The sequence below is a fragment of the Gracilinanus agilis genome, chromosome 3 (assembly GCF_016433145.1).
Source record: "Gracilinanus agilis isolate LMUSP501 chromosome 3, AgileGrace, whole genome shotgun sequence".
NCBI lineage: Eukaryota > Metazoa > Chordata > Mammalia > Didelphimorphia > Didelphidae > Gracilinanus > Gracilinanus agilis.
Genome location: NC_058132.1, coordinates 601590930 through 601618627, shown reverse-complemented (window position 1 = coordinate 601618627; position 27698 = coordinate 601590930). Strand labels below are relative to the sequence as shown.

Here is a 27698-nt window from a genome sequence, read left to right as displayed (position 1 = left end):
AAAAATAAAATGTTTAAAATGTAAATAATGTAAAACATAAAATTTTTAAAATATGTACAGCCTTACTATATATACAGAATGGCATGCTGAGAGTAAAGGTTTAAAGGGGAACATCATTTTGTCATTTATAATGAAGTTATCACATTTTCATCAGTGCATCTTGTCCTACATGCTACCACCTAATTCCAATTCTGGCAAATGGAGAAGTGTTTGGGATGGAGGAAGAAATTAGCATCAATCTGTTAAGCAATATCTATGATGAAGACCAACTCAGGGGCCTTGTGATGGAGAGTGAAGACCTGGCATTGCCTCTTCTGCGGAATATCTCCTGGTGCACAGAAATAAATGAGGCATTTCTTGAGGCTCATGTTATTATCATACTTAATGAGGTTATTGAAGATGAGTCTGAGCCTCTAGAAGATAGAATCAGGGGTAGGTATCCTATATGTAAATTATATGGATCCCTGATTGAGAAAAATGCTAATGAAAATGTGAAAGTTATTGTGGCAGGAAAGACCTTCCTAAATCTCACTACCAGCTTGATCATCCAACATACACCCTCTTTGAACCCACGGAACATCATTGCTGTGGCCATGGTTGTTGAAAATGAAGCAAAAGCCATGTTGGCCAGAAAATTGAAAGCACCAGCTTCCGGTGAGTCCTTTGCATTTTTAATCTACAGTGAGTTTGTTTTGAGAGCATCTAAAAATTCAGCAAACAGGGATCAGGAAGCTTGGGGGCACGTCCTTGTTGTAGGCCTGACAGAGGTACTTTGGGACAAATAGTTAAACTTGCTGAGCCTCAGCTGTCACATGAAAGGATTGGCCTAGATTATTACAGTCATGGAATGAAAACCTGAAGGGGTTATGGAAACCCAATACCCAAGATGTTGAGCGACTTGCCTAAGATCATTAGCACTAAAGTCACTGCCAGCTCTAGCATTTCCAATTCTGTGATCTTAGTTTATGATATGATTAGTTTGTGAATCCCTGTCAGTGTGTGTTTAATGAATTTTTATGGTTAAATTATTTTAATTAACATGAGAATAGATAAAAGGATATAGGCTAGATGCTTACCATATGAGATAATTAATGACCTGGAAATTATATAATCCAGGAAAATGGAAGTTTCTTGAGAGCAGGGTATACCTTTTACCTTTGCCCATTTTCCCAGAATCAGCAGAGCACTCCCACCTTGTAGATTTAGAGGTTAATAGACTTAAAACTAGAGGGCACCATCAAATCTATACCTGCTCTTTACAGATGAAGTTATGAATTAGTGACATCTGAGGCCATACAAGACCAGTACAGGGCATTTATAGAATTCCCCAAACACAACAGTACCAAATTCTACTATGCCATGCTAATAAATATTAATTGATTCGTAGTAATAATACCACTGACCATTTGTATAGCTAATTAATATTTTAAAGCACATTACATCACATCATAGTCAAATCTCAAAGCAACTTTATGTAACTGGTATTCGAAATATTACTGTCCATTTTTTGCGGAAGAAACAACTGAGGCCTCATATATGAAGTAACTTCCCTGGGTCACAGATAGGATTTTAATACAGTTCTTCCTAATAGACCAAAGACCCAGTATATTTGATTCATGTGCCCTTTCTAAATTTTTTAAACTTTGAGCCTAATTCTTTCAGTCATTAAAGTTCCCAGTTTGTGTGACATAATTTTGTTCAATTTCACAAACATTAATGGTGCATCTCCCATGTGTGAAGCATTATTTTTGGATGCTGGATATGATACAAAAATAATTGGTCATTGCTTTCATTGAGCTCATGGTCTACTAATAAGAGATGATATATGCACTTAGAGCTTTAATACAAAACTAAATATGTTAAGTGCAATATTCAACAAGTGTTATATGGAGCATATAATGGAGTTAAATGTTATAAAAAGCTAGTGGTATGTAGGATAGGTAAAGAGCAGCTAGCATGGAACTTTTCACCTAATTGGCATTTGATGAATAAAAGGGTAGCGTATAATGTCTGAAATGGGTGCTGAAATGTTGGGGTTTTTTGCCATTATCAGCCATTACCCTTACTAGTTATTGAAATGGCAAGTGTGGAAGTTAAGTGGATACAAGACTGGGTAAGCAAATAGGAGTCCTGCAGGGTGAAACAAGGTACAATATACGAATGCTGGCTTTGAATTCAGTGAATTTGGGATGGGTTCAGATCCCGCCTCTTTCACTTACTACCAGGATACATTGGCCTCCAACATCCAATGAGAGATCACAGTAATCAGAATCTGAGCAAGTCATGCCCATCCGGAAAGGGGAAACAATAGTGGCCAGTAAGCATTCAAGGATATGTTTAACATCATTTTAGACAAAATCAGAAAACCTATAAAATATGTACTTGTCCTGAACAATCATCACTGATGGACTCTGAATCCCTTTACAAATGACAATAAAAGCTGCATTCATTTTTACCAACAAGGAAGCCATAGAAAATAGTATTCTGATATATCCAATCAAAATAGCATTGTAATTTTTGTTGTTGTTGTTCAGTTGTTTCAGTGGTATATGGCTCTTTGTGACCCCATTTGGAGTTTTCTTGGCAAAGATATTGGAGTGATTTTGTCATTTATTTCTTCAGCTCATTTTATAGATGAGGAACTGAGGCAAAAAGAGTTAAATAACTTGCCCATGCTCACACAGCTAGTAAGTGTCTGAGGCTAGATTTGAACTAAGGAAGATGATCTTCCTGACTCTAGGCTTAGTACTCTATCTAATGAGCCACCAATGTAAAAAATAGATCCAATACCAAAGTTAACCAGAATTGATCAGAATAACCTAATATCCATCATAAAGACTCATTGACAGTGAAATTCTTTCTGTTTTAGAAACCTGAAAACTAATCTGACTGCATTTCCACATGTAAATATTATTCTAATCTTTGCATAAATGCCTCTAGAAGCATAAAGCAGTTCATTTTCAAAATTAAAACTACATTTTGAATTAAAGTGTTATTGCCTATTTTTCCTTGAGAAAGTTTTTGGCTTTTTGTAAATTCACATTGAAATGTTGTATTAGATCCACCTCGGGGGGGGGATAATATTAGATTTTATTAATGTGTACATAAGGTTCTTGTTTATTTTTGAGTATAGTAACTATAAGGTTTATTTGGATTAAAATCTTTAGGTTCTTATTTCTGTAGCGTATAATAAGACTAGTTTTTATTTATGTATAGTATGAATTTTGTGATTCTGTAACTGTAAACATTTGGAATTGTATATTGTTTGAGACTTGCATGATGCAAGAATTGTTTTACTTTCTTTCTTTCTCTCTTTACTTCTTCCTGTTTATAATATAGAGTATAAGATAGTTTGGTTGAAAGATCTCCTGGGGAGACTGGTCTCCCAACAGATCTCAGGGGAGATATGTTAAGAGAATTTTTCTTAATTTTTCCCTTTTAGTTAGTAACTCATCCAGAAGATATTCAAAATCAATCCAGGTTGGATCAAATTGCCTGCATCTCTTCTCTAGGTTTTTTGATTTTTCTTCTTTTTTAATCATAGCTATGGGTTCCTCCTCAAAAGATGGAATTCCGTGCTTAAATTCCTCCATATCCTGAGAGGTAAATGGTTTGTGGTGCCTAATAGTTACAAACTCTCTCTTATTTAGATTAAAAGTTGGTACTTCTCATAAAGGGATAGGCTAGGACAGTGATGGGCAAACTACAGCATGCAGGCCAGATGTGGCCCCCTGAAATGTTCTATCTGGCCACCTGACATTATTCCTAATCTGATGAATACAATAAATAGGATACAATACAATGAAATTTTGAAAAAGTTGCCTTATAAACAGACTGACAGATGAACATTTCCTTCCCTTTGGCCCCCTCTCTAAAAAGTTTGCCCATCACTGGGCTCGGGTTTGTATCTTCTTTCTTTTGGGTTTTATTTTTAGCAGCCTTAGTGGGAGAATTAGAAATAGTAGGAGAGCTAGTTTAAGGCAAGTGAGAGTTTCAATTTGTTGTGTAATAGTTTTAGTCAATTGCAAGATACTATCTTCAACTTTAGAGATAGTTTCAGTTCAGTGGGCAATAGTTTTAGTCAACTGAGAGATACAGTCCTCAAGATATACAATTCTAGTCTTCATTAATCTCTCTTTCAATTGTCTTCTTTTCCTAGTAAGAATTAAACTAGATACTTGATACAGATGGTACCCTTGAAACTATGCAGACAGCACAAATACTTCTATAAGTGGTACTAACTGGAGACAATCCAAAACTGTGAGGTTTAAAATCTCAGTGAAAGTCCCAGGTATTGGGAGTTGTTTGAGGTAAAGAGGTGCCTCTTCCTTCACTAACTGTACCATGGTTACATTCCTATCCTTTTCCTAATATTGGAAAGAACAGACAATCAATAGGATAATCAAATACCTGGCTGGCTCACCAGGCTGTGAAGGGTTAAATTTTGGGAGTAGGAGTTTGAATAAAAGTCAGGAGAGCTTAGTTTATTATTAGAAAAGTACAGATAGGAAATAGAAAGGAGGAAAGAGAGTAATCTTATAATAGTTCATAAATATACCTAAGATCCCAATTCTAACTAAAATTTTTCTTTAAAAATCCCTAAATCTATCTGCCTTCAAGGGCAGTGCCTTTTGCCAAAGCCAAGCTCCAGTCTACTCTATCTATTAATTTACCCACTATCTATTTACCTATCTACCCAAGATAATCAATAATCAATTTTTTCTTAAATCCATTTCTCAGTCTCCAACTGTCAGAAAACTCAGTCCCAGAGAGAGCGAGTCACATACTCCTCTCCCCAGGGGACCCAGAAACCAAAGCCCTTTCCAACTGCCAACTATAACTAATTCTCAGCCACACCCTTCTAACTGTCACTAACTGAAAGTTTGCCCATCAGTGGAGCTCTTACTCAGAAATCTTTTTGCTCCCTTGCCTCTTAAATAGAAAAAGGGAAAAATTAAGAAAAAATTCTCTTAACAGTTGCTTTTATTTGCTACTTTACATTTGATTAATAATCAAATATTTGTTTTAAAAAATGTACTTTGTTCTGGATACTGAGGATACAAAGACAAAAAATAATTCTTGCCCTCAAGGCACTCAAAAATCTATTGCAGGAGACAATAAATATAAATAATAATTAGTAATAATTATAATAGGTAACATTTATGTATGTGCTAGGTTGGGAATGGGGTATTAGAGCTCAGGAAAGAGGCTCAGCCTGGATTACAGATCTGGTAGTCATCTGCACAGAGACAATATTTAAACCTGATGGGATCACCAAGAGAGAGCATTTAGAGAGAAGAGAGGGCCATACTCAGGAGTCCACTGACACTAAAGGAGAAAAATTGTGGACAGTTGATGTTAGAGAGACTATTGTGCCTCTGCTGCAAGGGAAGATATACTGTTGTTGAAACTATGAATTCATTTCATTTTGAATATCTACTTAAAATTATGCAAAAACAACCAAAATGACTAAACTGCCCATGCCATTTTGACCTAGCAATTCTATTCCTGAGTATCTGGAAGAAGTCAAAGATAAAAAAAAAAGTTCCAATATGTACCAGAATATTAATAGAAATAGTTTTTGTTGTAGCAAAGAACTAGGGAAAAATTATTAATTGGGGGAATACCTTGGTTTTTCTATCTATAAAATAAGAATGTTGAACTTTATGTCCTCCAAGTCCCTCCATGCTTTTATGTTCCTATGAATGTCTACAGAAACTTTGGAATAGGAATGTAATAGAATATTATTGTAAGAATGACTTTGGAAATTACATTAATAAAAGACCATGGAAATAGAGTTTAAAAATTAATTGAAGTCTAAATAACCTAAACTTAAAGAATGAATATATTACAAAACAAGACATAGAAATAAATAATTATATTAAAGAGAATAATAATAATGAGACATGTCAAAACTTATGGGATTCAGCAAAAGGGCAGATCAATGAATTAGGTATGCATTTTAGAAAACTAGAAAAAGAACAAATTTTAGAAAACTAGAAAAAGAACAAATTTTAAGCCACCAATTAAACACCAGATATGAAATCCTAAAAAGAAAGAATGAGTATAATAAATTTGAATGTAAGAAAACCATTGAATTAATAAAATAAAACTATGAGTTGGTTTTATGACAAAACTAATGAAATAGATAAACCTTTGGCTAATGTGATTTTTAAAAAGAAAACCACATCACTAGTATCAAAAATGAAAAGACTGAATACATCACCAATGAATATGAAATTAACACATTTATTAGGAGTTATATTGCCCAATTATATGCCAAAAATTTGACAATTTAAGTGAAATGGAAGAATATTTACAAAAACAAACTGCCCAGGTTAACAGAAGCAGAAACAGAATATCCAAATAAACCTATTTTAGAAAAAAGAAATTGAAAATGCCATAAATGAGCTTTCTAAGAAAAAAGTATCAGAACCAGGTAGATTTATAAGTGAATTCTCCCAAACATTTAAAGATTAACGTATTCCAATATTAAAGAAATTATCTGGAAAAATAAGTAAAAAAGAGTCCTACCAAACTCCTTTTATGAAACAAATATGGTGCTGATCCTAAATCAAGAAGAGCCAAAAACAGAGAAAGAAAATTATAGACCAACTTCACTAATGAATGCTGATGCAAAAATCCTAAATAAAATATATTTTAGGAAACTACAACAATATATTACAAAGACTTTTAATTATGACCAAGTGGAATTTTATGCCAGGAAAGGTAAAATAGAAAATGATGGAAGGGATATGGGAAAATTGGGACAGTAAAATACTATTGATGTAACTGTGAACTGTTCCAACCATTCTGGAGAGCAATCTGCAATTATGTCCAAAGAGTTACAAAATTGTATATATCCTTTGCACCAGCAATATTAGGTCTATTTCACAAGGTGATCTAGGAAGAAAAGAACCTATATGTTCTAAAATATTTATAACAGCTCTCTTTGTGGTAGCAAAGAACTGGAAATTGAGAGAATGCCCTTCAATTGGGGAATAGCTGAATAAGCTCTGGTACACTGTTATGATGGAATACTACTCTCCTGTAAGAAATAATGAACAGGGGGAAAATTTTCTTAAAGAAATGATGAGCTGCCACATGTGAGCCTCTCCTCCAGTGTTACCCCAGACAAGGGAGGGAGGAAGTGCTCCCATTGGGCTGCTGGACAGAGGGTAATGTGAAAAATATCCTCAGGTGTGCATAGAGAGAGGGAAGGGAGCAGCCCTCTCCGGCACACTCCAACACACATGCCATAGATTCACCAACACAGGACTAGGGCTTTGGAGTAAGTTGGTTAGGGAGCAATCCAGCCTTAGCCATAGATATTGGAAACAGGATGAATTGATCTTCTGGCAGTGATATAATTAATTTTATGTTTTATTCTGGATGTAATAAATGCTACAAAACATTTCTTATACAGATATGAAATCAATAATCTCTTGGGTAAACAATTTATGTTTCTTAAAATATAAAATAAAACCAACATTTTTTAAATAAGAAAGAAATGATGAACAAGTTGATTTGGGAAAAAGATGGAAAGACTTTCCTGAAATAAAGAAGAGCAAATCAAGCAGAACCAAATTAACATTGTTTGCAGTAACAGCAATATTGTTTGAAGAGAACTATGCTATTCTGAGTTACATGAATATTCAAATTAACTACAAAGAACCTATAATGAAAAATGCTATCCACCTCTAAAGAAGGAACTGATATATGGAACTATATATTATATAGTTTCGTACACAGAGGTTTAAAACTCAAATGTAACAAAAAAAGAAGAAGAAATGAAAAGTTCACAGAAAGATAAGAAGATTTGTAGTAACTGATGCAGGGTGAAATAGAACCAAAAACATATACACATGACTAAAATAATTAACAATAACGAACCCAAACACCTAGAAAATGAAAAAATAACAATGGTCCTGAAAAAATAGTTAATGAAATATATAGAGATCTTCTAGAGTAAAGGGCTATGCACATTGAGAGATGAAATAACTAATTTTGCTTAACTATTAACTTTGACTTTTATCTGTAATTATATTAAAAGAGAGGGTTCTCTTTCAGAGTAAAGGTTGGGGTTATAGAAGAATATTGATATTTCTAAAAATAACTGTGATATAAAAATTAACTCATTAACAAAACTTTTAAAAAAGAGGTGCATAAGGAAATAAAATATTAGCAGGATATTCATATATTCTAAAGAGCAATTTCTCTAGTTTTAAGTCCCAATTAACTAGCTCTCAAAAATTAGTGTATTTTCCATTTTTTGCATTCATTTCTATATTTGTTCATTGAATTCTTTCATTTTAGATGTCAAAGATGTGATAATTTGGGGTAATATTACTGGCTTTCGCTTTGTTGACCTGAAGAAAGCAAAAATTTTCAGATATAACAGTGCTATTTGGGGACCTCCAAACTTTTCACGTTTTCTGTTACAGCTGATATTTGATAGGTATAGTATTTCTTATATTATATATTAGCCATTAATAGATGATACACTTTTCAATCTTCAAAATAGTTTTCAAATATCTTTAGTTCTGCAAAAATGTTATTTTATCAGTCCAACTTATCCATATTTATCATGTTACCAATTGAAGTAAATAAATTAGATATGTCCATATGAAACAAAAGCTTGACCAATATCCTTTTTGTTTCTAACTATTTTGTGTTGAACAATATTCATGTTATTTGTGTCTGTGTGTGTATATGGACTTTTCTAAATCTCACTGAAAATTTTTTTGATCATTTATAAAAATTAAAGGGAACCATAAAAAGGTCACCAAAATATTTGGATTTTTGGACATTTGATTTTTGATCCAATTCATACAATTCCTTTGGGCCTGAGAGAAGTTCTTCCTGTGATAAATTTAAAAAAATTTTAGCCATAGATATTTCCCTTTATTCTTGGAATAGTAGGAATACAACACCACCCAACAAAAGCTATGGGCAATGATGAATATCACCTCACAGAATCAATTTTGCAGACTACTTTCAATAGAACTGCAGAATTAGCTAATGTGTACTGCTTACTTTAATGTATTTTAATAGAATATGAAATGAAATGTGTATGTTCTTTTCATTATATATTTGGCTAGGCAATGACATAGTGATGAATTTCTTGACCATTAGCAGCTCTTGAAGAATACCTACTAATTTTATCTATAGAGAGAATACCCACTGTGACAAAAATCATACATTCTTGAATTATTGAAGTAGATAACAGACAATGTATTCTATAGTGTACATTTTTCCATAAGGTAGAAAATGTGATTTAAATGGGAACTTGAACTACTTACAGACTATTTTAACACTTTGTGATTAATTATTCAACAACCATTTATTATTTGTGCACTTAGTGCAAAACAATATGCACTGCACTAGAAGAAATACAAAGGAAGTTAAAGTATATTGCCTGCCCTTGGATAGTTTGTAATCTACATACACAATCATATTTAATATAAAGCCAGTATGTAACCGAGCATTTAGAATAGAGTTAGTATGGGATTGTACTTAATGTTTATGTTTCAGTTTTCCAATTTTTGAATTAACTCACTTGCCATTTTTTTTGTTTCTTTTTATTTTAGTAAAGTATCACTTTCTCTTCTTGCAGTGAATGGATTCACAAAGAATTTGAGGCCTCCCTTAATGCCTGGAGTTTGAAAGAACATTTCCGAAAGGCTATTTCATCTGCACACTGTATAGCCACTATGATGACATTCTGGTTCCATGGTTCCCCTCCAGGAGAGTTTTTTTCTGTAGGAATAAGAAGTGAAGGTGAATCTTTGTTTCTCACATCATATGCTCAGATTTTCTTTCTTTTTCCTAGGCAGCTAACAGTCAAATTTAATCATATCTAAGCCAACATAATCATGTATATTTTCCAAGTTGCAAACTCCCATCTCTTACATCTGAACAAAGTTCCATTAAGTGGCTGATTCTTTTCCTTAGTTTAACTTCCCCTTCTGGAATTTGGTTAAGGGGGGGTGAGGGATTAAAAAGATCTCCTCTTCCATATGTCTCCTTAGAATTCAGTCTAGGAAGATATGAGAACTTGGTGTTAAGAGGAGAATGTCCATGAGTTAGCCATCTTTAATGTTTTCCTTTCCCCCTAGATTTCTCATGTAGGCTTAGGTTGTTTAGCCCAGTAGTATTAAACTCAAATAGAAATGGATCTCTGTGGGTCACATATTAACTCAGAAAACCACAAATTAACATTAAGCGGTATTTGGTTTTCTGGTAGTGAGATGGCACAGTGGATAAGTACCTGGCCTGTAGTAGGAAGACTTCTCTTCCTAAGTTTATATCTGACTTCAGACACTCACTAGCTGTGTGACTCTGGCAACATATTTAACCCTGTTTGCCTCAATTTTCTCATCTGTAAAATGTAAAATACCTGGAGAAGGAACTGGCAAACCACTTCAGGACCTTTGCCAAGAAAACCCCAAATGGTGTCACAAAGAGCTGGACACAGCTGAAGCAACTGAACAACAGAAATTCTATTTTTATTTATTTTTGTTAAACATTTCTCAATTGCATTTTAATATGGTTCTGGCCTCATGCAAAGGCCAGGATCACATTGAGTCTCATATCTCTGGTTTAGCCCTTTAAATGTTGCGGAGATGGAAAACAAATGGTTATTTATAACCTTGGTTTTTTAAAAAATCATCTTCTTTCTCACTCCCTAAGAAAATGCCTTTGAGGGTAGCTGGGTAGCTCAGTAGATTAAGAGCCAGGCCTAAAGATGGGAGGTCCTAGGTTCAAATATGACCTCAGACACTTCCCAGCTGTGTGACCCTGGGCAAGTCATTTAACCCCCATCACCTAACCCTTACCACTCCTCTGCCTTGGAACCAATATGCAATATTGATTTCAATGTGGAAGGTAAAGGTTTTTATAAAATAATAAAGAAAGAAAAAAAGAAAATACTTTTCATTCTAAATTATTAACTTGGTAATTAATTTAGACTCTAAATTTTAGAGCATAACTTGTTTGTAAGTTGAGAACTCCATAGAATTACATATTTTTGTTTATGAAGAAAAAATGAATTTTTTATTTCTGTTTTGGGGATATAAATAAAATAAAGTTTTCATTGAAATTCTATAATTTGCTCATTAACATGATAAAGAGTATTGTATTAGGTTAGTGATCAGAATTCTTAACTTAGTCGGGAGCTATTATTGACTAAAGGCTCATAGAGTTTTGAACAGAAGATACTTGAGTCACAAAATCTCATACTGGACCTCAGAAGTCCTTTGGTCCACCCTGTACCTGAATAAGAATGCCCTTTAAAATATATTTGCCAAGAGCATCATTCAGCCTTGCCTTGGGGACCTTGAGGCTATTCCACTTTTTTTTTAGTCAGCTCTAATTGTTAATAAGGGACAATTAGGTGGCATAATGATTATAGTTCTGGACCTAGAGTCAAGAAGACATTTTCCTGAATTCAAATTTAACCTCAGACACTTACTTGTTAACCTCAGACACTTACTTGTTGTGTGACCCTAGGCAAGTCACTTAACCTTATTTGCCTCAGTCATTTGTAAAATGAGATGAAGAAAAAAAGGCAAACTACTTCAGATCTTTGCCAGAAAACCTTAAATGTAGTCATAAAGAGTTGGACACAATTGAAAACAATTGAACAATTTGTTAATATAAGTTCTTCCTTATCCTAAGCCTAAATCTGCCTCTGTAAATTCTAATCTTCTCTTTTGGCTTTGATTTCCCATGCCAAGGAGAATCAGTCTAATTCCCTTTTCACATAACAACTTTTGAAATACAGGTATCTCCCACATTGCGACTTCTCCACAGCAATTTTGATATGTTGCTTGTCTGCACAAGAAATTAAATGGGAACTTTTTGAGTGTTTTGCAAAAGCCACAGACAACCTTGAAAGGCCAAAAGAAGATTCAGAAAAAATTTAGAAACTCAGAACATATAGCCTGTGACAACCCAAATTTTATAGTAAAGTACTATAAATACCCCATAAAAGAAAAAAGAGAAAATTCAGACAGACTTTTTCTATGGTCCAAAGTGAGGGCCAAAAAATTTTATCTGGATTTTCCAGATTGTGCGGGGTACTATGCCCTCATGCCCTGTGATGCAGAAGGAATACCTCCACTTCAAAACAGTTGTCATTACTCACCCCTACCTCCATCCGACCTCTAGGATATCCTTGATCCACCATGCTGCACCCCGTGGCAGTGATTTCTTAGAGCTAGCTTTGGTGTGTCAAGGGGTCTTACTGGGTAATATCCCAGATCTCTCCACACAATAGGGCCAAGGAGGCACCATTCTGAGGTCTCTCCCCAAGATCTTCACTGACCCCACCACTAGCCCTGAAAAATGGAGAGATTACAGCATTTCCTGAAACCTTTTCTCAACAGAGTAGACATCCTGGTTCTTTCAATAGAGCCTCTTATGGCATAATCTGGAGACCTTTCTCCATCCTTATTGTCCTCTCTGAGATCATCTGGCCCAGTGCCCTTATTTTATACACAATGCTACTGGGTTCTGAGAAACTAAATTACCTGCCTGAAGTCACACAGATAGCAGGGGCAGACCTTGTTCCAAATCTGGTGCCCTTTCTGGCACATTATACTGCTGGTGCTGTTTTATCTTTGTCTTAATGTACTCACTCATGTCAATGGGAAGCGTTAGCACAGAAAATACAAGAGAGTGGCTAATATCTCCTAGCAATTTCCTCCATGCAGGAATTCCATCTGAGTATGGGACATAGAATCTGAGACAATCCACAGCAGGCAGAATGTTGAAATAGGCCAAGTTCAGCACCTTTAACTTTTTACAACTCTTTGATGTTCTCTCTTATCTCTTTCAAATCCCCACTGCCTTTGTTCTTTATTTCCCCCATCAATACCTGCTCCTCTGAAAGGATCTGATATCAGTAATTTACAAATGAGTGTGAATATGTCATTGTGTTTATGCTTTATGTCTAATTATAAAATAAATGGCTTTGTATCCTCTTAAAGGGATTCCAAGTATCAACAAGCAGGTGAGACTGATATTTGAGGCAGTTGGGCACTTTCTCAGTATCCCTGAATACTCTGCCTATCCCTGAACAGAGAAATCAGAGTGAGTAAAGCCTAGAGATGGGAGGCTGTGTTAAGGAAGAATTTGGAGTGGTGGGAAATTCCAGTGTTTTCCACTCTTTTAGATAAATGTTTCCTTAGTGAAGTCTTCCTGTTTGTCTTAGTAGACAAGAGCAACATGGATGCATAGACTGATAGAATTGAAAGCCACCTTGAAAAGCATCTGGTCCAATCCCTTCATTTAAAAAATGAGAAAACCAGGTCTAGAGAAGCAAAGCCATTTGACCAAGTTCTGTTCCAGAAGTACTGTAGTCAGCAGTAGAGCAGTGATTAAAATCTAGGGCTGCTCATTCACAGAGCAGGGCTTTTTCCATTGCATATCACTGTTAGGAAGCCAGCCACATTTTTTTTGGTTCACTTCTACATAAGAGCAGCCAGCTTAACTGAATATTGAGTGCTTACCAGTAATTATCAGCAACTTTCCTATCACCTATCATAGCCAGGTTGTAAAGATTGTTTTAATGAATATTTGGTATTTAGCTAGAGAATCCTCAGGCCTATAGTTCATGTTCCTTCCCTTCCAAATCATATATAACTTGTCCCATAGATAATATATAACTGCCTTAGGGATTAGAATATGGACGTAGATAGGACTTCATGAAAAATGACATGGGAAACAAGCTTCCAGATCAAGAAATATGGGTGGGAGAAAATGGCCATGGTTTCTACTGTCACCAAATATACATATGCATAGACAATCAAGAACTGCCTGGGCTCTAATAGAACTAAATAATAAATAGAAAGCTGGTAGGAGAGATTACTATCAGCATAATCTTCATTTTCAAAACATTTATTGTGGGTCATGTTATAATTCTGCATATTCATAGGGCAGTGAAGAAGAAACAACTGATTGCATTTATTATTAACTGTCTTGTGGGGATGGGTTTTTCCACCATACTCCAGGTGAATTTGGCATGCCTGAAGGAATGGTAATTTCCATGCCAGCACAGTGCCAGAATGGAATATGGTCCGTTCCTACGAATTTAATTGAGAGTGAACTAACTGAAGACATTAAAAATAGAATAATCCATGATCTCCAACAGGTAATTTCAGAAAAGATGAAAAGGAAATTTGTTATGCTCATGTAATTGAACAGTGGGATACAGAATTTGGTTGGACACAGATCCCAGCTCAAATAAAGTCATCACAGATGACAAGGTGTTGATGTGGTAACAAAGTGGTAATATTTCAATATCTCTTTGTGAAACATGAACAACATCTCTCTCTCTCTCTTTCTCTCTCTCTCTCTCTTTCTCTCTCTCTCTCTCCCTCTCTTCCCCTCACCCCCCGCCTCTCTCTCCCTCTCCCTTTCCCTCTCTCCCCTGATAGATTCAGAAGAGGCAATGCAATTGGTTGGGCTATAAATTGGCCATATCCTTGCAAAATCTTAAAGACACAATCAGACATTAGGAATATTGGAACAGAGATTCAGTTTTATCACAACACTGAAGAACTGTGTTCTTCCCCAACTGGTAGCTCTTAGAATTGTGTCATCTGCTTCCAAGGAATTAGTATGCAGCCTCCCAGAGTGATGACTTTGAAGGACACCACTCATTTGAGTGTGTTTTTTCTAGAAGGTCTGTGAAGAAATACATTTGATTACTTTATAACCACACTTCAAATTATCTCAGTGGTATCTATTTTTGTTCTGTATCTAGCCATTTAAAATAGTAACTAAAATCTTTTATTTTAAAATATGAGTACATTAATAATGATGATCATTGAGGTAATATAGCATAATGTATAGAGAGACATGTCTTTTGATTAGAAATACTGGGATTCAAATTCTTTCCCTTGTACATACTAGCAGTATGACCCTGTGCATGTCACTTAAGTTTTGAGTTGCCAGCTATTGTTGATCTTCATTGGTAAAAGGACTTTCCATACTAGTAGTTGTACATTAGTGAAATCTCCATTTGGAACTCAAAAAGTAGCAATCATCAATAAAGAATCTGGGCTATAAAATGTCTTTTTCTTTTAAAACAGGAACAACTCGTTGCAAGTGGAGAACAATTAATTTATGAGCCATTCGCTCCAGGTAAAATTTTAGCTGAAATTTTAAAAGAAACATGTTTCCAATAAAGAAAAACTAAGTTGCATATCATGATATGTTTAAAATATATATTCCCCAGCTAAATTTTATTATTTTTAAGACTTAGTTCACTAGGGATTATTCTGATGTCTCATAACAATGATAATGATGACAACAACAATAATAATTGTATGGCACTCCAAGGTGTGATGGTGACCCTGTATTCTCAGAGGCTATGTCAGTATGGTACTGAAAAGTTGAGTTTGTTGACATGAAGCACTAGAATAATTCTAAGTCTCTGAGGATCACTTAGCTAACTGTAGAGAAAGTTATCATCAGGGTGACTCCGTGAACTGAAATGAATAATTAAATTCAATCATTCTATGTTGTGCATATCTTGGATGATTTTCCTGGATATGATCTTAAACTCTTTCAATTGGAATTTTATTTTCTATATACAGAAGTTTGAGCCATCTTTTTTCATTTGCTTCATAGAGGGTATTAAGGTTTTTGTTTTTTTTTCATCCTGCCATTTCTTCTGAGAGACCTATAATCCTTAGATTGTCTCTATAGATCCTGTCTTCAGGTCAGTATGCTTTGCTTGCATATGAGCACACTTTCTTTTAATATTATTGGGTTTTGCTTCCTTCTAGAGTGTCCTTCACTTCTTTATATTTGCATTCCCAATCTATTATCCTCTCTTTTGTTTCTTCTGTGAGACTTGCCATTAAAGAGTCTAGTTTTTCTATTCTGCCTATTACTTTTGTTGTACAGGCCATAAATTCTACTCTCATAATTCTTATTTTTCTTTTAAACTACTTAGGAACAGCATATTGTAGTTCCACATTCTCCTCAAATTCCAGTATGTTCTCTGTCTCATTGAGGGCTATCACTTTCTTTGTTTTGTGGTCTTTAATCAGATTGTTACTTTACTCACTTAATAAGTCTAGGAGCCACATTTCCTTCTGTTGTTATTGTTTTTCCCATTTACTTATCTATTTGTATTCATGGTCCTTGAGTTTTCTTCTTCCTGAAATCTTTGGTAGTTTTAGTCTTCTCTCTCCCTCTCCATTTTCTTCGACCTTCACTTCCTAACTTCTTACCCTATGATTGTAATTTTCTAGGGGAAGCTGGATCTCAAAAGCATATCAGCTTCTTCCCACTTTGGGCAAAACAGAACAAACCCAAGAAATCAAGCAATCACATTTATAAAGTATAAAGAATATGATGATTTATTTATCTACTTTAAAATTTTTCATTTTTATTTATGTATTTTAGCACCTGAAGCCCCACCACGAGAAAATAGAGTCAGAATCCAATTTGATGAAAGCAAGGCAGAAGAAGAACAAAAGGAACAAAATGGTAGTAAATTGCTTTAATTACAAACTATCCATTTTCATCCCCAATGCTAACATTTAATCTTATAGGAATAAATATACAAATCTGTGGCTTGTTCATAAAATGAGATCAGAGAATCTCTCTCTCTCTGACCTCTCTTACAAAATTAAGAAGATAGGGGGCAGCTGGGTGGCTCAATGGATTGAGGCCAGGCCCAGAGATGGGAGGTCCTGGGTTCAAATATGGCCTCACACACTTCCTAGCTGTGTGACCCTGGGCAAGTCACTTCACTTCCCTTGCCTAGACCTTACCACTCTTCTGCCCTAGAGCCAATATACAATATTTTTTAAAGGAAAAATATATGAAATGTTTTGCATTCTTCAAAAGAAAAGCACCATTGCAGAATATGGTTGTCATTTACTGAGTGTTTATTATGCGCAAGGCATTGTAGGGAATACAAAGGATCTCCCAAAAGTCTTAGTTCACTTTTAAACTTTAATTGCTTTAATAGTTAAAACTGCGTTATGTGGGGGGCAGCCAGGTGACTCAGTGGATTGAGAGCCAGGTCTAGAGAAGGGAGGTCCTAGGTTCAAATCTGGTTTCAGATACTTCCTAATTGTGTGACCCACTGCCTTGGAGTCAATGCACAATATTGATTCTAAGATAGAAAGAAAGGGTTTAAAAAACTGCACTATGATGTTTGGGACATGCTATATATTTAGTGTAGTTTTAAACTTTAAAAGCTCTAATATCTATAACTAAAATCTATAACTATATAACTATAACTAAGACTTTGAGGGACTCCCTGTATGTCTTTGATTTGGTTTCTACTTTGAGAAGCTTATCCTGACCTAGCTAGGAAAATAAGGCCTAGACATATATATGAAAAGTTAAGTAACAATATGAGATAAATTCTACTTAATGCAGTAAAAGCAAAAGCATCTATTAGTTGTAGGCAAAAGGTGTTGGGGGGGGGGGGTAGAAGAAACCACTGTCATCTGAAGCAGTCCCTGAAGAGTTCATTTTCCAAGGAACTGAGCTGAATCCCAGAAGCAAAGAGAAGAAAAGAAAAGGGGAGATGCCTTTTGAGATAGAGGGAGACAGGTGCCAAACCCACGGAAGTGGGAAAGTACAAGTCATTATTTGGGGAGCAACGGATGGGTTATTTTTGTCAGAAACCAAACATTGGAGAAAATGAATTTAGTTGAAGATAAAACTGGAAAAATAAAGTGAGATTGTGGAAGTCCAGGTTAAGGAGTCTGGTCTTGGCAACAGTTGGTGTTTGGGAGCCATGGAAAATTTAAAAGCAGGAATTGACATAATTGAAGTAGTTCAGAAAGATTTATCTCATCAAAGTTTTAAAATATGGATTAGAATAGAGAGAGACTGAAGCAGGAAGAACATGAGGGAGGCCACTACAGTAGTTCAGGAGTGACTGGACTAGGGCCTGAGTGAGGGGTGAAAAGAAGTCAAAGAGATTCTTTGAAAGAAAAATCTATTGACTTACTAGCATTGGTTATGAGGGGGACATAATGGCAACCACTCAGAGGAAAAGTGAGTTCTAGATTTTGAACAATGCTTATACCATGAACAGAAGGAGGAGGGGGTTTAGGAAGTATAGTGGTTTGAGGAATAAAGGTAAAGGAATAAATGAGCGTTTATGTGGTACCTACTATGTGCCAGGCTCTGTGCTTAGCTCTTTTTTACAAATATTATCTCAATATAGAGATCATACTGATCCTTACAACAACCTGCAAGGTATTATTATCCCCATTTTATAGTTGGGAAAACAGGCAAACAGAGGTTGAGTGACTTACCTGGGATCAATCAGCTAGTAAGTGACTGAAGCCACATTTGAACTAAGGTCTTTTTGACTCCAGGCTGGCACTCTATTCACTCGACTATCTAGCTGCTTTAGGGGAAAAAAAGCTTGTTTAAGATATAGTGTTGGAAATGATGCTGGGAATTGCAGATGTTAATATCTGCCAGCTAATTGGAAATGCAGGACTGAAGTTCATGATGGAAAATTCAGATTCCGAGTCTTTCACATATGATGGATCATCAAAATTGTGTGTGAATGGATGAACTTTCCAAATGAGAAGAAATTTGAAGATAAAGAGGAGTGTTGATATTTATTGGGTAGAAGGACAGAAAGAAGTTTGAAAATGTGGTGTCCAGAGAGGATAAAATAAGAAATTTGAGGAAGTAGGGAGTTTTGGGAAAGAAAGGAGTAATCAACAAAGTAGAATGAATGCTACAGGGAAGTGTAGGATAATAAAGACTGAGGAGGAAAAGCCATTGATCTACTCATTTCAAGGTCACTGGTTATACTTCAGAGAATAGGATCAGTAAAATGGAGGGAGTGTATGCAATATTAGTGAAGGTTAAAGAGATACTTGGTGGTGAAGAACTTGAGCAGTAAGTTTAAATTCAAGTTATTTATTATTAAACATTATCTTCTGAATTCTAAAATGATGTAATTTCTTTATGTAATCTCTTTACACTGATGTAGAGGGGACATACACATGTATACACACATACTTTTATGCACATATATGGGCAGCTAAGTGGTGCAGTGGGTAGAATATTCAGCCTGGAGTCAGGAAGACCTAAGTTTAAATCTAGCCTCAGTCACTTATTAACTGTGTGACCCTGGGCAAGTCACTTAACCCTGTTTGCCTCAGTTTCTTCATCTGTAAAATGAATTGGAAAAGGAAATAGCAAACTACTACAGTATCTTTGCCAAGAAAACCTCAATATGGGGTCTCAAATAGTTAGACACCACTAAAATGACTAAACAACAGCAAACAATATATATAGATATAAATGAAAATATATACAAATCTAAATCAACATTTAACAAGCACCTACTATGTGTCAAGCACTGTACAAAGTGCTATATATATGGCAGGAGGACAAAGAGCAAGAGTGTATTGTTTAGTTTTTCAGTTCTCTTTTGACAAAGGTAAAATTTGTTTGTATATCAAGGGAGAAAGAGCTCTTGAATTTGAGCTAATCAATTTTAAAATTTATTTCATGTAAATACAAAAAATATTTGTGTGTGTTATAATTAATGTACACTTAAATGATTAATTTCTTACCCCTTAGAATTAATATATCCAAACACGGTTTAAATGGCCCAAGATTTTCTCATTTGTAAAATGACAAGGTTAGAGTCAATGATCTGTAATGTTCTTCTAGCTCTGAATCTAGGATTCTTCATTCCATTGTTAGTACTCCCTTTCCTGAGACTCCCTACATCTCTAGTAGAACACCAAGGGAGTGATTCTCAATGGATTGCCACTGGAGATGTTTTTTCCAGCTGCTGGGCATCATGCCATGGCCCCAAGGGAGGGGACAGTGCTAGAGCCACTTGCCTACAAGGCCCTAACACTTATACTAACACTTTTCCGGAATGATGTAGTATACCCGTGACTCCTAAAAGGCTGTAGAATACAAAAAGAAGAGGAGATAAACATAGGGAATGCAGGTATATAGTCACACAATGATTAATTGTGAGTGCTTCTTCTTTTCTTTGCATCTTTTTAGCCTTAGAATTTTTCAGCCAAGCTTCTCTAGAAGTCTCAGAAGGTCTGAGTAGCCAAGAACCCATAGAAGGTAGGTGACAGACATAATTAAAAGTTGATATTGTATTTTTGCAGTAAGTGAGATGGCCTGCTGGATTCACTGTTAATTACTGCTTGTAAAGGTGGTTGAATGTAACCCAGCTGTCAAGAGTGAAATTCTGCTTCTTGGGGCTGAGATCCTTCCTACAAAGGTCTACCTTTTCTCACACCATGTGGGAAGCGGAACATAAATGCCATGGACTTGGCCAGTTGGGGAGGGGAGAAGGAGTGGGAAGGAGATGCCATTGACTTTGACACCAGTTTCACACCAGTATGGTCTGATTAAACATCAGTGAATAGCCAAATTAGAATGAATAAATAAGGATTATTACCCAAGAAGAAGTCCAAACACCAAGTTACATATCTGAAGCTTTTCTGTATAATAAGTTCCATTAAGTATAAAATTCCACTCAAGAAATTTCATTGTACAAGGGATTAAAGATTCTTCTGTGGTCATGTCAGAGCCTCACATCTAGTCAGTGGTCCCTCAATTTTAGGAGTTTTCATTTGTGTTGCCATCCAGACCCTAAATAGTGCCAAACAGGAGTCAGGAAGATTTTATCTGTCATTAACCATTAATTCATAGAGGGGAAAAATTATTCATGAACCCTACAGTAAAAGCACTAAAAGGATTAAAGAGCTACAGATGAATTGGACAATTAGTATCCTCCAGTACTGCTAATGCAGAAAATATCCAGAGATCCACTGTATGAGAATATGACTCAATCAAGAAACATTTATTAGTTGCACAACTATTGGCAGACAATATGTTAGGCAATGGAAATGCAAAGACAAAAATGAGACAGTTCCCCTCTCAAGGAGGGAAGGAGGGAGAGAGGAAGGCAACGTTCTTCTTTGCAGGAGACAACATGATTCTAAGTAAATACAAAATAAATACAAGGCAAATAGTGCTATGGGGGAAGTTGAGTGTGGCAGTGGATAGAGCACTGGGCCTAGAGTCAGAAAGACTGATGCTCAAATCAGGAACTCAGATACTTAATAGCTGTGACCCTATATAAGTCACTTAATCCTGTTTGCCTCAGTTTCCTCACCTGTAAAGTGAGCAAAGGAATGGCAAACCACTCCAGTATTTCTGCCAAGAAAACCCCAAATGAGGTCATGAAGAGTCGGACACAACTGAAAATAATTGAACAACATTATATTATATGCATCAAAACTTCCTTTTGAAATATTAAATGCTCCCACCACAGGCCAATTTTTAAAATGTATGTTTTCCTTGGGATGGATGAAATTGATATGTCGAGGCAAAATGCTAAACTTTAGATTTCTTTAGCTAGTTCTAGATTGGCTAAACAACATCCTACATACCAGCAGGCATTTGGGGAACTCATCATCCTACCCTTCCTAAATTTCTCTTCCTCCATGTGTTTAATCTCTGTCGCAAACCTTTGGGGCCAGGAGTAGGACTGATTACTTTGGGATCATGATTGGGTACATGATTGGTTGAAACCGGTACCACAAAGCTAAAAGTAAGTCCCAATCTGGAGTGGGATCCCCATTGCAGGCTGGAAATTGCTGCTGTTCTGAAAGTTTTCAGCTTGGTTTTTCAGTAGTACTGTATGTCTTACTTACTGAGTTAATCATACTAATAGAATAAAGTGGAGAAAGTGCTGGATTTAGAGTCAGAGTTTGAATACTACCTTTGACATTTACTGGCTCCACAGCATTAGGCAAGTCCTTTCATTTCCCTAAGACTCAGTTTTCCTATTTGTAAAATGGTTTTAAAAAATCTGCCTTGCCTACCTCACTGAGGTGTTGTGAGGATAAAATGAGATAATGTATGTAAAATTCTTTTCAAATCTTAAAATGTACTATAAATGGCAGTTAGTATTATTGATGGAGTAGCAGGTAACAGACAGGAGACCATGAAACAGAAATTTAAAAAAAAGCCAGAGCAAAGGGAGTCATTCACAAGTATTTACATCGCTTCATTCTTTTCCCCTCAGGAAATGAAGAAGATGCCTTTGATTACTAAAATAAAAATGTGCATGAAGAAGATTTATATTGTTTGGAAACTTGGTAGCAGGTGTTACAAATGTATATGTTTGGCGGAAATGTTGGGATAAGAGATTTACGTGAATTTTACAGTATTCAATGGCTACATGAGTGACAACATTAATGAATTGTCAGAAGGACATGTATTGATCTACATGTTTGTTGTTCCATTTTCAAGAAGTAGTTATTTTCTTATTTTATGTAAATGTATTATTTTATTATTTCACTTTAAGTAGTAGTTATTTTGTTATTTCATCCTTAAGAAGTAGCATAATGCTTATCTTCTAATAAACTTACATGTGTATTTTAAAACAAAAAAATAATAAATTGTGTGATTAATTGAAACTGATGCCTAGACCTTAATTAACTAAGAGCTACAGAAGTCACATCAAGACCTACATACATTTTGAAGGAACTTTCATAACTCTAATTAAACTATCAACTAAGAACTTTTCCACACCTACTGTAATAAAGGAATAAATTTTGGATGTTATAAGGGAATATGGCAATAGGGTGATATGAGACCAAGGGCTGGAGGTAATAAAGAAATTAAGGCAGAGGTAGGGTTGTAATAGTGGATAAGGCAGGCAAGGAACTAAAGGTAGAGTGAATAGGGGATAAGGCACAGTGGATAGGGGTTTTGTGGATCCCTAAGGCAATAAAGTGGATAAGGAAGGTACAATGGTGAAGGTACTAGATTGAGATGGTAGGAGAGGTAAGGGAATGACTGAGTTTAGGGAATATAAACACAGAGGTATAAGGAGTTGTAAGGGATAGAATGAGATACTTTGGGCAAACAGCTACTGACTGGGAAACACAGACTGGGACACAGGTTTGAGTCTGACACTAAAAGGATCAGACTGAGCCCTTTAGGTAGGAAGGACACTTTCACAGACAAAGGCTGGGGCCAACCAAGAATGGCTTGAAACTTACTAGAGGGCTTTCTAGTCGGTTTCTCAGGTTCACAAAGGAAGATTCAGAGGAAGTATTGAGATTTCACTTCCTTCAAAATAGACACCTTCAATCCCTCAGGACCCAGAGAGAATGTTATTTCCTTACTCCTTTCTCCCTCTCTTATCAATCAACTAATGAAGTAGTTAAAGGCTTTGATTAAGTGACAAAACAGAGTTTATTGATTTATAGGGTTGATTGGAAAGGATGGAGGGGTACTAGGTAACTTTAACAGCCGCCTAGAGAAAGCTTCAGGTGGGGGAGGGAGACAGGAATGTGAGACTGAAATAGGAACCTGCCTAAATCAGCCCCGAGGTTTTTGTAGCCTATAGGGTTAGGAAGGTTGGATACAATAATTAAAGAGATCATTTGTAACAAGGGTAAGCCCTATTTGACTACGGAAAACTAAACTATCAAGTATGAAAACTAACACTCAGATCTACCCTCCTTTCAAAAACACCAAGAAATTTAGGAAGGGAAAATGATGAAGGGAACAAGGGAGGTTAGGGAGACTCAAAGGAAATAGTTAAACTAACAAATTTTAAGAGAAAAGCTGCGGAATATAGGTCGGGTTTTCAATCCAAAGATAGAGCTCAGATTGACCCTTCTACTCTCCACGAGTCTCCAGGGTCAACTGACTCTCCTCAAGATTCTAAACTCTTTTTTTTTCACTGTCAGAAACTCTGCAGTAAGGCTTTGCAGGGCTGACGTGCACCCTATTTGCACTATACTACTCATTGATCATTTCAAATTTTCTAATGTCTGTCCCCTTTTGCTTATTTTGTAAATGGCTGTTAGCTTTCTGAAAATCTTAATTAAAAGAAACAATCTCAGATATTTATAATATTTCTACATTGGTGTAGTGAAATGTGGCATTTCTAAACCACAACATAATTTATTTTCTTTTTATAGCAAATATTCTTCTTGATATTTTTGCAAACAAATAATTATGCCTATTTCCCAGCATTATTGCTGACAATGTGTTTCTTCTCATAATGGCATAGAAACAACAGCAACTCTGCCAGAAAAACTGATAAACAAGTCCATTTCCAAACACATCATATATATTCACTACTTCACTTAAATCATCCTCAATATTGTCTTTGGTGTCTAAAACAGATTAAATGCTATTAAAATTCTAAAATTTAAATTTTAGAATCTGTAAATAAAAATTATTGTTTTAAAATGCTGCCACTCAAAATCACCTCATAAAAAGATGAGAAATTACCTCGCCCCTCCCCCCCATTCCAGCTGTACTCCCTATTTCTTATGTTAATTAGTCTGCATTGTCTTAGGAAAACAAATTAGGAAACTTGAATTCTAGCATGGTATAAAAATAGAGTAAAAAGAAATGAATTTGAATCATACAATCATCTGGGTCATTTTAAGCAAGTCATCACTCAGAGTGTCAGTGAAGTTAGGGAATTGGACTGGATGACTTTGATGAAGAGTGGGAGTGAGAAGGAACACCAGACCCTTTATGCCATTGGCACAGTGAGAAAACTCCCCTGACAAATGCATATTGGTAGCTGCTTTGCTTAGCCTTAGAAAACTTTCTGGGACACTTAAAGGTTAAGTGACTTGTCCAGAGTCACAAAGCAAGTGTGCGGCCAGAGTCTGTACTTGAATCCAGGACTTCTTGACTTGGAGGTCAGTCAACCAATATTATATGATCTTAATTACATCCTAACAGATAACTTGAAATATAAACTTTTAAACAATAACCATTTCTTTGTTAATCATTTTTATATCAGAAACAGTTAGGAAGCTCAGTTAATTCAGAGTTAGGTCTAGAGTTGGGAGATCTTGGGCTCAAATTTGAGGTCAGATACTTCCTACCTGTGTGACCCTGGGCAAGTCACTTAAACCCCATTATCTAGCCCTTACTACTCTTCTGCCTTGGAGCTAATGTTTTTTTAATTTTAAGAAGGAAGGTAAGTGTTTTTAATAATAATAATTTTATATCATGGTAATGACATAAAGAATATATGCATATTATTTATATATAGATATAATAGAAAGGTCACAATGCTTCTCAGAGTAAGGCACTAGATGAATAGAGAGATTTGACATCTTTCAGTTTTTGTAAATCCTATCTTGAAAGGTAATGAAAGGAAATAGAGAATCTAAGACTTTGATCTGTATAAGTGGAGATTTTGTACCTTTGGAACTACATTCCCCAAAATCCCTTGCCTCCTCCACCCCCACCTTGCATGCTTGTGTTGTTTGTTTATAAGTTCTGAAATACCACCTCTCACTCTCTTTTTTCTGCCTGCAGGGCTAAGGAAGGTAGTTTTTTGCTCTAGCTTTTTATGTTAGTTATTATTAATAAATCTTATTAAATAGAATGCTTACAATATTGGATATTAATTTTGAAATTCACAGGTTCAAGTCCCTAAATAAGTTATTCAACCTATCAGTGTCCCCAGGAAACTGTTGCTGAGTAATTGATATTAGCATTTATATCATATTTATATAGTATATATTTATATGTAGTATAGGCTAGGCACTGTGCTAAGCACCTCATGAATACTCTTACTTGGTCCTCAAACTATCTTGTGAACTAAGCGGCAAAATTATGCCCATTTTATAGTTGAGAAAACTGATAAACAGAGGTTAAATGATTTACTCAAGGTTATGTAGCTTCTAAAGCTGGATTCAGATTCAGGATTTCATGACTCCAGGCCCAGCACTCTATCCAGTATGACATATAGCTGCTTCTAATCAACATTGGTAAAGGGAGCTTCTTACTGGACATAGCCAATCAATAAATAGACAAATGTATCCATTGATCAATAAATAAATACTTAGATAAAGGCAGATAGATCAGTAGAAAAATTATTTTTAAATAGCATATATGTAAGAGCTATTGGTGTGATAGTCAGATTTCCTCTCTAAATTACAATAATCAAAGAATAATAACAAAATTCACCTGAAAGAAAATGAGGTCAAGAAAAACAAGAAATTCAATAGAAAAAAAATGTCAATGAAGGTGGCCTACCAGTAGCAGATCAAATTGTATTACAAAGCAGTAATCATCAAAACAATCTGGTACTGGATAAGAAATACAGAAATGTATCAGTGAAATAAATTAGGTATGCAAAACCTAGTAATAAATAACCATGATAATTTAGTGTTTGATAACTCAAAAGATCCCAGAATCCCAGCTTCACAGTATTCACAAAGATGCATAATATTCATTTTTTCATAAGTTTTCAAAGCCTAAGTGTTAATTCAAATATCTTATTGCATAAAATTCTGAACATACTAAGTCTGACCCATCATCATGAAAACTTTGTAAGAAAAAATACATACTTTAAAAAATATACAATAATACAAAAAATATGTAGTTTACACAGAAATGAGGAAAAGGCAAAGGTTTTCACGTTTGAGTTTCAGAAATAATAGTATTGATTTGTATCTATATATTTCTATATATACACGCAAACATATAAATATACATTATATGGCCTCTGTAGTAAAAACAATATCCTAACCCCTCCCCCCCAAGCAAGTTTGGCTAGTTTTTCCTTAAAAGGAGTTGAGAGCTTCCTTGAGACTTAGTTGGCTCAGGAGACTAAAGAGACTAAAGGCTTAGACTGTTGGTATCACTTCCTCCTCAACTGAGAACAGGCACAAAGAGCTTCAAAGGGTGCCTCTTGTACTTGGCTAATGGATCACATTAGATGATTCAAGCAAAGGAGCTTCTCTCAGCTGAAGAGAGGTGTCCTCAATACTTATCCTTGATGAATATCCTACTGCTTTAGCAAAGTACATCTCTTTTTTGTTGAATGACCTATGAGTGTCTCTTTCGGTTCAATTTTCAAACATAAACCACCAGGGGCAGGCATAGCCCATGTAGTACAAACCTCTGAGATCTCTTCCTGACAAATTTCTGATATCATAAATGCAGTTTTTTATTTAAGAGAGGGAAATGCTGATAATTGTAATCACTTTGAACAAATCATCTTTCAGCATCAGTAATCTATAAATAGAAAAGAAGTAAAAGATATCTTGAATTATTACCCAGTAAGTAATATGAGCATATTACCCATTAATTAAAAATCCTGGGTTCTTGACTTCCACTGCCTATGAAAGAATATGCTTATGCTTAGTCTTCTCAGTTTTATTGAAGATTGACTATAATGCTGACTACTAGCTATCAGGGATGTGAGGAAAGTGAGGATTGATAATGAAGTACTTTCAAATTCTGATTGGTAGGATGTGAAGTTTAAAACATTTTTAAACTAATGGAGAAATCTGTTCAGCCTTATGTATTGTCATCACTGAAAAACGTTTCAGTGCAAAAATTTCTTTTAAATTCTGAACTAATGGAAAATAGCGAATACTCAAATTACATTATAAACTGGTCTGCAAGAACATGCTAAATGTTCTTCAAAAATAAATTCTGGTTCCGGGTTAAGATGGCGGCAGAGTAAGAAGCAGCTCTTAACCTCTCCTGACCGAAACACACAAAACTCCTCAAGGGGACATAAAAACAAGTCCAGACGAACGGAGGAACCCCACAACAGGGCACAGCGTGGAAGGTACGTGGAATCGAGACATTTCCAGGCTAAAAAGGGCTCTCACTCAATCGCGAGCTGAGCAACCGCCCCACCCCCA

At 35.5% G+C, this 27698-nt stretch overlaps 1 protein-coding gene across 1 annotated transcript in view; it reads left to right on the top strand.

Annotated features, from left to right (window-relative positions):
* Positions 1-27698, top strand: part of MDH1B (malate dehydrogenase 1B) — a 62800-nt gene that overhangs the window by 18857 nt on the left and 16245 nt on the right. Inside the window, exons 5-9 of the mRNA XM_044669416.1 lie at positions 155-654; positions 8317-8458; positions 9617-9780; positions 14016-14155; positions 15099-15150. Coding sequence (XP_044525351.1) covers positions 155-654; positions 8317-8458; positions 9617-9780; positions 14016-14155; positions 15099-15150 — 998 coding nt within the window. The remainder of the gene's footprint in view (positions 1-154; positions 655-8316; positions 8459-9616; positions 9781-14015; positions 14156-15098; positions 15151-27698) is intronic.